Source organism: Nicotiana sylvestris, chromosome 12, assembly GCF_000393655.2.
Source record: "Nicotiana sylvestris chromosome 12, ASM39365v2, whole genome shotgun sequence".
In the NCBI taxonomy this organism is placed as follows: Eukaryota; Viridiplantae; Streptophyta; class Magnoliopsida; order Solanales; family Solanaceae; genus Nicotiana; species Nicotiana sylvestris.
This window is the reverse complement of record NC_091068.1, coordinates 101,149,196-101,161,930: the sequence shown is the minus strand read 5'-3', so window position 1 is coordinate 101,161,930 and position 12,735 is coordinate 101,149,196. Positions and strand designations below refer to the sequence as shown.

At 32.4% G+C, this 12,735-nt stretch overlaps 1 protein-coding gene across 1 annotated transcript; it reads left to right on the top strand.

Moving 5' to 3' along the window:
- The first annotated feature begins 774 nt into the window (after nt 1-774).
- On the top strand, nt 775-9,874 carry LOC138883454 (uncharacterized). The gene is made up of 4 exons (XM_070164143.1): nt 775-819; nt 5,819-5,903; nt 7,848-8,036; nt 9,234-9,874. The coding sequence occupies exons 1-4, from the start codon at nt 775-777 to the stop codon at nt 9,872-9,874; spliced, it is 960 nt and encodes a 319-aa protein (XP_070020244.1).
- Nucleotides 9,875-12,735: the final 2,861 nt, after the last annotated feature.

Here is a 12,735-nt window from a genome sequence, read left to right as displayed (position 1 = left end):
CAAATCCTAAAATTTCAATTTATAAACTAAAATTCCAATACATAAACTAAAATTTCAATTCATATCCTAAAGGTTCAACTCATATCCACAAAAGTTCAAGTCAAATCCTAAAATTTCAATTTATAAACTAAAATTCCAATACATAAACCAAAATTTCAATTCATATCCTAAAGGTTCAACTCATATCCACAAAAGTTCAAGTCAAATCCTAAAATTTCAATTTATAAACTAAAATTCCAATACATAAACCAAAATTTCAATTCATATCCTAAAGGTTCAACTCATATCCACAAAAGTTCAAGTCATATCCTAAAATTTCAATTTATAAACTAAAATTCCAATACATAAACCAAAATTTCAATTCATATCCTAAAGGTTCAACTCATATCCACAAAAGTTCAAGTCATATCCTAAAATTTCAATTTATAAACTAAAATTCCAATACATAATCCTAAAGGTGCAACTCTTAAGGTTTCTTCTCTTCAAACAATTTCTTTCCCAAATTAGTAGGTACAACTAAATATTTTGGACTAAATGTATTAATAAGAACCCTAAAAATTGCAAATAATATATAACTTTGAACTCTAACATGGTTGAGCTAACTTTGAACCCTAACATGGAGAAATTAACTTTGAACCCTAACATGGAGAAATTAACTTTGAACTCTAACATGGTTGAACAAATAATATATAACTTTGAACCCTAACATGGAGATATTCGAAAAAAACAAAGAAAGGAGAGAGAAACCTACCTTGGGAATGGAGGTCGCCGGCGATGGAGCTACTACCGTCGGTGGTCATCGGTGGCGTCGCTGCTGCTGTGAGTCGGAGGGGGGGGGGTTTGAGTGTGAGAGAGAAAAGAGAGATTTTGGGGAAATTTTTTGCAAGAATGGGAGGGGAAACCCGGTTTTGACACTGGAATTAAAATAGCGACCAACTTTGGTCGCTAATTTGGTAGCTAAATAAGTTTTGACTTTTTGACCAAAATAGCGACCAAAGTTGGTCGCTATTTTTTGACTGTTTGACCAAAATAGCGACCAAAGTTGGTCGTTATTTCTAAAAAAAATAAATTACTTTTAATTCAATTTAAAATTATGTATATATATATATATATATATATATGCATATGAGTAGGTTATAAGTCGATGAATCAATTTACAAGTGTATCAATACCTAAAAGAACCGGTCATTGTGTTCCGAGCGCTTCATGTTCTTATATATATATATATAGCTTATATACTATATACTATATTATACTATATATATCGAATATACCTTGATATATAATACACTATACTATATATAGTATAGTGTATTATACTATACTATACTATACTATGCACTAAGTATTAGTGCATTAGCTAATATTATATCGAATATAGCTTATATATATATATATATATATATATATATATATATATATATATATATATATATATATATAGCTTATATACTATATACTATATTATACTATATATATCGAATATACCTTGATATATAATAAACTATACTATATATATAGTATAGTGTATTATATAATACACTTAGTATATATAATACACTTAGTATATATATACTATACTATACTATACTATACTATGCACTAAGTATTAGTGCATTAGCTAATATTATATCGAATATAGCTTATATATATATATATATATATATATATATATATATATATATATATTAATTGATATAAGTTGAGACGTTTTAATTCATTGTTATTATATATATGCATATGAGTGGGTTATAAGTCGATAAATCAATTTACAAGTGTATCAATACCTAAATGAACCCGTCCCAGTGTTCCGAGTGCTTCATGTTCTTATATATATATATATAGCAAGAGAGAGAGAGAGCTTATATATTATATATTATATTATACTATATATATCGAATATACCTTGATTTATAATAAACTATACTATATATATAGTATAGTGTATTATATAATACACTTAGTATATATATACTATACTATACTATGCACTAAGTTTTAGTGCATTAGCTAATATTATATCGAATATAGCTTATATATATATATATATATACAAAAGTGATTTTTAATTTTGACTATTGTTGACCTGAAAAAAGACCAACTTTGGTCGCTAAATATACATAAATTTAAATTAGCGACCAAAGTTGGTCGCTAAATTTAAATCAGATTTATTTATATTTTATATAATATTTAAAATAATAATATAATTGTTAAACATTAGAACTGGATCCCAGATTAGCGACCAAAGTTGGTCTCTATTTTTTTAAGCGACCAACTTTGGTCGCTAAATTTGAATTATATTTTTTTATATTTTATAATTTTTTTAAATAAAAATATAATTATTAAAATTTTATAACTGGGTCCCATTTTTGGCGACCAAAGTTGGTCGCTATCTGCTTACCCCTTAATTAGCGACCAACTTTGGTCGCTAATTTTAAATTATATTTATTTATATTTTATAATTTTTTTAAATAATTTTATAATTTTATAAGTGGGTCCTCCTGTAGCGACCAACGTTGGTCGCTAATCTCAGTATACCTTTGACCAAGCAAGTCTGACTAGTCCGGTCAATATTTTGACGAAATTAGCGACGAAGTAATGACGAAGTAGCGACCAACCTTGGTCGCTAATCTATATCAAATAATTATTTTATTATTTTCGCCAATTTAGCGGCCAACTTTCATCGCTTTTCTTGACAGACCAATTTTGATTGCTAAAGTTTGGTCGCTTTTTTCCGGAATTCTAGTAGTGACTCACAATCTTGCATAGTTGTATTCCTTGTTGCTTTCTTGAAGTTTATCCGACAGACAATCAAGTTTCATATGTCCTATTTTAATCTTTTCTATGTTAGCACTTTTTAAGTACAACGAACAACGAACAACGAACAAAGGACTATACGCATTTAGCATACAAAGCGCTAAACTTACAGTAGTATTGTTTATATTTGTACAGAGCACTATCCAACCTTCTACAACTTGATCGTATCCAAAAGATTATTGAGTATTGGTATATTATTAGTTTTTTCTAGTATCATAAACTAAACATAAAAGAAAAGAAAGCACGTCTATTCATTAAAATTTAAGAAACCAAATATCTGACTTGAACCATAGTCATTTTTTCTTAAACTTAACTAAATCAATTTGAAAAATTATCTCAGCTTCAAGACATAACTATTACTCCTCAACATCAAATAAACCATCAGATTGCCGAATAGTTACTTAGATCATTAAAAAAAGCACATTTAAAATAGATTTAAGTCTGTCGAGTGTTTGTCATAAATCACGCAATTATAATTGAAAAACACTAAATGCAAATGTAGAATCTAATTAGAGTTTTATTCTATTTATTTTACTAAAATAACTATAAACTTAGCAGCCTTTCCCTTAAAAGAATATCATCGATATTTTTCACTATTGACTTGGCATTAGAGAGAATTGAAAGTGTGGTCATTGTTCTTCAAGCAAAGATAGCAAATTTTTTAATTTGATTATCTGCAACACAAAGTTAAAGCCTCTACTCAATCAGATTAGCGTAACAAAAAAAGAGGGAAAAAAAACGTAGCCAAAACTTCCAAAAAGATGAATATTGCAATATAAAAAAAAATTAACATGCTCTGAGCCTTTAACTTTGTAACAATGTAATACACCAATGAAAACGTTTGTATATAACTTAAGGAAAGAATCATTTAAAGTGTTCTTATCCATTTAGAATTACTACAGATTTGAAACTTCAAACCCGTATCACATAACAATTCAAATAGCTAAAAAGTTAAAATTGGACTCTTGTTTAATAAAGAGAAGGGTGCATTCCAATACGAATTTTAAACAATCTATTATTTATTGATTTATATTATAATTTTATCAACCACAAAATATATCTCTTTATGAAAATAATATTTACAAAATAAAAAAAAACATCGATCCTCCTCCAGTAGCCATCACCATATTGGTTATAGGAATATAATAAATAATTAAAATTAGTCTTTAAGCCAACATAAGTAGAATTAGTCTTTTCCTATAATTTTAATCGTTCTCCAACTTCAAGTTGTAGTCTTTCAAAGTTTTACTTCTTAAAGGATTTATGTTGGACATAATTCTAAAAAGTAGGAAACTAATTGTGCTAAGAATTACAAAAATTAATATTAGGTCAAGTGTAATTACTATTTTATCCAATATGAAATTGTATTCTCAAAAAATTATATTTAGTTTAAAGGGCATAATAGTCCAATATTTTAATTTTTAAGAATATTTTTGTCATCTAACATTTAGTGTTTTGATATTCATGCTCTTATAATAAATAATATATATATATATATATAATTTATTCAATTTGGCGATCACTAACCATTTGTGAAACTAACCCGTCTACTATTGTAGCTAGAAGGAGTCTTTTTATTATTATTATTATTGACTAGTCTTATGTTACGCGCGTTGCGCGCGTACACTATCTCAATGAGTAAAAGACTTTTTAAAAAGCGTATATGTTATATTAAATATTATGTTTGAGTTATAAAATAAAGTATATACAATTAAACCTCTCTATAATAGCATCGTTTATTCTGGATATTTTTGGTTGTTATAGCGAATTACTGCTATAGAAAACATATATTATAATAGAATATGAGATTTGGTTCCAGAAAAATTTGGCTTTTATAGAGAAGTTATGTTATATAAGGATGTTGTTATAGAAAGGTCTGACTGTATTCATGAAAATGATAAATATTAATCATATATTTATTACTCAATAAAAAAATAAGCTACTCCAATAGAAGTTCTCAATCTGTATATTCAACTTAAATTTATTCTTGTTCTCATTTTGTTTGATATAAAATAGATATAGATTAGTGTTTCACACGTATCCTGTTAGTCATTACAAAATTTATATAAATATCTCTTTCTCTTCTTAATTTTGAAATTCGTTAGGTAATTAAAATATTTTTAGATACAACTTGTTTATCTTACTATAATAAATAGTAATGGTTAAATATATTTATAATTTTTAATTTGTCACTACATGTAAAATATTCTTACATAATTATTTCAAATAAGATATAACTTTAAAAGTAAAATTTTAACTGATTTTAAAGTCTTATATATTATGAAAAATAAATAAATAAGTTTGTCACTGTGAAATATATTTTTAATAGGTACCACTTAGTCCACAAGTATATTTCTCTTAAAATAAAAATTAAAAAAATCTTCTAAACAAACGAAACAAAATGGCAATCCCTAATTATCATACAAAACAATCTAAAATAATAAAATAAGAATTCCCAATGAATACATGTCAAAATGGAAAAGAAATATGATCTTTTCGCTAATGATCTCCACCAATGACACTATCTTAGTTTACACGTGTCTATAATTGATTCCTATGTTGATTAGGACTTTTAAAGGTATACAACCGGAAGGGTACTTTTTAATTTAAGCAAAACATTTATACGAATAGATATTACTCGATTTAAAGTCCTAAATATTAGGAGTTCATACCTAATTTCAATAAGGAAATGATTTAATTTATAGGCTTAAATATTAGAGAAAATAATTAAATGACTATTTTATTTAGTGTGAAATTAGTTTTTAAATAGTAAAAAAAGGAACGACATTTCACTAAGAATTTTCGTTCTTTTAATATAGTATAGATGTGCACGTCTACTGATTGTAGCTAGAAGCAGCCTTGCTTTTTTTATTGATGTCCTGCATGCTCCATTTGGATGAATTTCCTTAGTTGAATAGAAAGTACGTTAAATTTCTTTATTCACTTTCATTTTCAAGATCTTTTTGTTCTTTTTATTGTTATCTCTTAGGTGCTTTGATAGGCTTTTGTTTCTGATGGTGGGTGTTTCTTGACATATAATATGAAGCCTGACCTTGAGAAGAATGTGAAATTGAGAATTGGTAAAGGTAGTTTCGTGTGGCTTAAGATTTAATTCTCTTGCGCCACAAAAGTTCAAAAATAAAAAGAGTTCTACTTCATTAAATTAATAAATTGACTGTGAAATTAAAATTCATTTCCTGATATGTGAAGTATTGATTGGCAGACTCTCAACTTTCAAATTGGTGTTAAACTGTCAGTGAAAAAATTCCATTTGCCTCTTCAAAATTCATGATATTTGATACTCTTTGCGTTCCAATTTACGTGAACTTGTTTGACTGGGCACAGAATTTAAGAAAAAAATGAAGACTTTTGGAATTTGTGGTCCTAAATAAGTCCAAATGGGGCCAGAGTATTTGTGTGGTTATAAAAGCTTCTCATTAAGGGTAGAGTTGTAACTTTAAGCTAAATTGTTACCAAATTTAAAAAATGTTCATTCTTTTTGGAACGGACCAAAAAGGAAATAGGTTCACATAAATTGGAACAGAGGGAGTATATGAACATGTTTAATTTAGACTTGGCAATAATAGACTATGAATGCATCACAGGCTAAAAAGTAAACGAATTCTAACAATATTAGCTGACGTTTAGAAATTTTTAATTAATTAAATACGACTCTGAGCACTCGGGCTAAAGTCCACCACTACAATTTATCCAACAATAATTTATTGGAAACTTATATAATTCAACAAATATTCAACAAGTTTCCGATTAACCTTCTTATTGTGGAACAAGTTTCCAGTCAATAAAATTCGCAGTTCATACAAAGTCAGCAAGCTCAACATTTCTTCTCTATTTGGAAATCTGATAAATATTTCACAAGTATATAAATCCTGGTCCACCATCAGAACATTCACACTTAGCCTTCAAACCTTCTCATTTCTTGGTAATATTAAGAAGAGAAGGATATATGAAGGAAATTATCTCAATTGGCAGTAATAAGTGTGAACATAGACGTCACAGAGAACAAGCATATAAACGTATGACCATGCTAATATAATACCAACTCTCATAACAACTTCCTATTTATTACTACACATCAACCACTACTTCCACGTCAAGAAGAACCCAATCAAGAGATAAGCACAAAATTCACAATGAATTTAGCTAATATATTATGTAGTTTAACCTCTTGCAGTAGGTTACCTATCTTATTTTTTATGTTCCCGATTCCCCTCTGTATTGGAAAAAATTGAGTTTACATATTGAAGTGATTGAAAGATGACATGTCATGACATGGAGGTTGGTCAAAGGATGATGATTAGCGAAGAGGCACGAGTTGCAACAGATACGAGCAGAGGCACAAGAAGAGGCACGAGCGGTTATTCAAAAGATTCAACGCTCGTACCTATTTAAAATCAAGGAGAATAAATCTGACAGCACAAGAGAGTACAGATACAGTATTTAATAAGCATTAAATACTAAAAACGTTAGAGAATCTGTATTGAATTACAATGATTATGTAACGTAGCACCTAATGCCTTTAAATGTCTATAATGGCCTTATTATAACAAAGGCAAAACGTATATCTTGAAGATAGCTATAAAAGGAAGAGAATGGATCATTTGTAAGGACAGGAAATTATTATCTGAATACACTGGTTTACTTTGTTTTCTTTCGCTTATCTAATTGTTAGCAAAATTACTTCTTTTTATTCATTTTTTGATTATCAGTAACCAGAGTTCTTCTAAATTAAAGCTTTGACCAAATTTTCATTTTTTGGTTAAACAAATTGAATCCGTTACCGGGAATCTGATAATCTATTCTTTCTTAGCTTAACCTTTTTGTTACGTCAATCATGTCAAACATTAATGACAACACCCAAGGAAACCAAGGAAATCATCAACTCTAGGAGAATCCTCAGGATGAGCATACTCCGAACCTTTCTCAACAAAACTCCCCACGGCGGTCTCGAGAAGGCACTCTTGATGGATCTCATGCAAATGGAAATGCTCAATTTGAAAATGTTGAAGCTATCGATGAAGCTTTGCAAAAGCTAATTGCGCAACAGGTCAACAAAGCTCTTGAGGCTTTTGTTAGCCAGTTACCTGTTGCACCACCCACACCCACTCCAAATAACAACACTTTGGAGAACCCTCGTTCTGGGTTTGCTAATTCAGGCAGTGGTGGAACCCCCACTGAATCACGAGAAGGAGAACCAGGTAACTTAGTTAATTCTGATTTACAAAATTTAGAACTAACATTGCAGAAACAGCTCAAGGAGCAAAGTGACCGCATAGAGCAAATTCCTGGGGTGTCGCCCATGATCAAAGGGATAGATATGGATAAATATTCACAACAACCTTAGAAGCCAAGTGCTGCTCCTCTCCCAATTCAAAAGAAATTCAAAATGCCCGATATTCCAAAATACGATGGAACAAGTGATCCATGAGATCACGTAACTGCATTCACAACAGGTGTAAAAGGCAACGACTTGACCAAACAGGAAATTGAATCAGTATTGGTCAAAAAATTCGGAGAAACACTTACTAAGGGAGAATTAACATGGTATTCTCTTTTACCCGAAAATTCCATAAATTCTTTTGCTGAGCTTGCAGATTCATTTATCAAAGCACACTCGGGAGCTCAAAAAGTCGAAAAAAGAATAGAAGATATTTTCAAAATCAAGCAAGGGGACTCAGAGTTGCTTAGAGAGTTCGTGAATAGGTTCCAGCGTGAAAGAATGACGTTGCCGCGTGTACCTGACAGGCAGCTATAGCCTTCACTAGTAATTTGAATGAAAAAAGCTCAGAAGCTACAAGACGACTCAAAGAAAGTCTTCGTGAATTCCCAGCAACAACGTGGAATGACGTTTACAACAAGGATACCACGAAGCTAAGGATAGAAGAGGATATTATCTCACGATCTCAAAAAGAAGAAAAGGTAAGTTCGAGACGGGCGGAAACTGATAAAAGGTCTGGTAAAAACAGGTACGAACCATATATGGGCCTAGCAGGAAAAGATTCACGGTCAAAACAGGACAATCCAAGGAACGATCACAGGTCGAGGAATAGAGAGTCGGGCTCGTCGTCAAGATTTGGGAATGACCGAAACATGCGAGAGCCACGGGATGATGATAGAAACTTGAAGGCGAGGTTTGGCGGTTATAATTTTAATGTAAGCACTTTCAAGCTCGTAGTTGTTTTAAGAAGCATGGGTGACAAGGTAGGGTTGCCAAAATAAATAAGATTGAATCCAAACAAGCGCAAGCCTGATCACTGGTGCGAGTTTCACAACGATTACGGGCATAAAACGGCAGACTGTAGGTTGCTACAAGGTGAAGTTGATCATCTATTAAAGCAAGGGTATCTCACCGAGTTGTTCAGTGAGAAAGGTAAGCAAGCATACATGAAGAATAGGCAGTAGCCCCCCAAAACCACCTTCTCCCAAAAGGACTGTTAATGTCATCAGCGGAGGTGAAGACATCAATGGTGTGATGTACACAGCAGCCAATAAAGTTTCCAAAATCACAATTACCCACGGGAAGCAGGTGCGACATGTTTTAGAGGAAGAAAGTATTACATTCGATGATGCAGACGTGGATGGCGTATTATCTCCACATAACGATGCATTAGTAATATCTCTACTTGTACATGATACTAATGTGAAACGAGTTTTGATTGATCCAGGTAGTTCCGTGAATATTATCTTGCTAAGAGTATTATGCGAGATGCAAGCTGAGGATAAATTAATACCAAAGGCGCATACTTTGTTTGGATTTGACAATTCCAGTGTTGTGACAAAAGGAGAGGTAATACTGACTACATTCACAGAAGGAGTTGTCAAAGATACAAAATTTCAAGTAGTAGATATGGAAATGGCTTATAATATGATTCTCGGGAGACCATGGATCCATGAGATGGATGCAGTTCCGTCGACCTTACATCAAGTAATTAAATTTCCATCACCGTGGGAAATATGTCAAATCAGTGGAGATCAACAAACATCCAGGAGCATTAACTCTGTTGCAGATTCAAGTACGAGAAACGAAGAAAAATAGCAGTTACAGAATCTAGTCGAGGGTACCACAACACAAACCTCAACTGAACAAGGGCGAACAGATGTGGACTCAAGGCCTGATACCATTCAAAAACCAGAGGAAAATGAAAATATCAAAACAACGATTGAAGAACTGGAAGCTATAATATTATTTGCACAATGGCCTCAAAGGAAAGTTTACGTAGGGGCAAATCTAAGCCAAGACATGAAAGGTAAGTTGATTGAATTTTTAAAAACTAACGTGGATTGTTTTGTTTGGTCCCACTCTAATATGACAGGAATACCACCAGAGGTAATGACTTACAAATTAAATGAAGACCCATCATACCCAACTGTCAAATAAAAGAAGAGAAAGCAAGGAACTTTCATAAATCAGGTGATTCAAGATGAGGTTCAAAAATTACTAAAAATTAGGTCTATCTGCGAGGTAAAGTATCCTAATTGGTTAGTCAATACTGTTGTAGTACCAAAGAAGAATGGTAAGTGACGAGTTTGTGTAGATTACACAGATCTTAACAAAGCTTGTCCTAAATATTCTTTTCCATTACCACATATAGATCAACTAATTGATGCTACTGCAGGGCATAAGTTGTTAAGCTTTTTAGATGCGTATTCAGGATATATCCAGATCAAAATGGATCCTATAGATGAAGAAAAAACTTCATTTATAACAGACAGGGGGACTTACTGTTATAAAGTAATGCCCTTTGGTCTTAAAAATGCTGGTGCAACATATCAAAGACTGGTAACCAAAATGTTTCAAGAACATTTGGGAAAAACTATGGAGGTCTATATAGATTATATGCTCGTTAAAACTCAGCATTCAAGAGATCATATATCACACTTGTCTGATACGTTTCAGATCTTGCGAAAATTCAATATGAAATAAAACCCGGAGAAATATGCATTCGGTGTTGCTTCAGGTAAGTTTTTGGGTTTTCTTGTTTCTAATTGTGGTATTGAAGTGAATCCAGTAAAGATTAAGGCCATTGAAGAAATCCCTGACATACTTACAAGTAAAAAAGAAGTACAGGGGTTTACAGAAAAAATTGCAGCCTTGGGAAGATTCATTTCTAAATCATCAGAAAAATGCTTTAAATTCTTTTCAGCTCTTAAAAAGCAAGATCATTTCGAATGGAATGAGGAATGTCAATAGGCACTCAAAAATTTGAAGACATACTTATCAAATCTGCCATTGCTCGCAAAACCAAAGGCCGGGGAAAGACTACTCATCTACATTACTGTCTCAGAAGTAGCGGTAAGTGTTGTTTTAGTCCGTGAGGACCAAGGTAAACAATCTCTGATCTATTATGTCAGCAAATCTTTATTAGATGCGGAGACGCAGTATCCTCAATTAGAAAAGCTTGCACTTGCATTAATCATGGCATCTAGAAAATTAAGGCCTTATTTTCAATGTCATCCTATTGTTGTAGTAACTGCTTATCCATTACGCAATATATTACACAAGCATGAGTTATCAGGTAGGTTAGCCAAGTGGGCTATAGAATTAAGTGAAAATGACATCACATACCAGCCTAGAACTGCGATAAAATCTCAAGTGTTAGCAAATTTTGTGATTGATTTTAGCCAAGGAATGCAATTAGAAGCAGAAAAAGAATTACAGGTGTTCAACGGATCTAATCCAGGTATTTGGACTTTATTCACTGATGGTTCATCTAATGTGAAGGGTGCAGGTTTAGGAATTGTTTTGGTACCACCTACAGGTGAAACCATTCGACAAGCCATTAAATGTCATTCTATAACTAACAATGAGGCAGAGTATGAAGCTATGATTGCAGGTCTAGAACTGGCACGAGAACTTGGCATCAATCAGATTGTAATCAAAAGCGATTCGCAGCTCGTAGTTAATCAAATGTTGGATACTTATACGGCCAGGGAAGCACAGATGCAGTAGTACTTAGAGAAGGTACGGGATCTGATTAGACAATTCCAAACCTGGAAAGTTACGCAAATACCAAGAGATGAAAATGTCGAGGCGGATGCCCTAACTAATCGCGCATCTACGGCAGATGTGGCAAGCAATGAAAATGCTTCTGTAATTCATTTGTTTCATTCAGTGCTCGATCCAGAAAAAAATGAGGTAAATTTTAATAACTTAACCTGGGATTGGAGGAACGAGATTGTTGCTTTTTTGCAGTATGGTACCGTCCCTGAACACAAGAGAAAAGCTCACGCACTTTGAAAAAAGGATGCTCGATATTGTTTAAAGCAAGGCAATCTTTATCGTAAAATATTTTGTACTCCCTTAGCAAGATGCCTCGGACCTTCTCAGACAGAATACGTAATGAGAGAAATACACGAGGGGCATTGTGGGAATCACGCAGGAGGAAGATCACTGGTAAGAACCATAATTAGGGCAGGTTATTATTGGCCCAAAATGGAAGAAGAAACGGAAAATTTCATGGCTAAATGTGATAAATGCCAAAGGTACGATAATAATATGCATAGACCTGCGGAGTTGTTACATCCGGTCATTGCACCGTGGCCATTTATGAAATGGGGGATGGATATTGTGGGTCCACTACCACAAGTAAAAGGACAGGTAAAATTCTTGCTCGTACTCACTGACTATTTTACTAAATGGGTGGAGGCAGGAGCATTCAAACAGGTGCGAGAAAAAGAAGTTAGAGATTTCATTTGGCAGAATATCATATGCCGATTCGGTGTGCCAAAGGAGATCGTGTGTGATAATGGCCCTCAATTTATAAGCGCACAAATCACAGAGTTCTTTCAAAGTTGGCAGATCAAAAGGATTACATCCACACCTTATCATCCGGTAGGTAATGGACAAGCTGAGTCAACTAACAAAGTTATTGTCAACAATTTAAAGAAGCGTTTGGA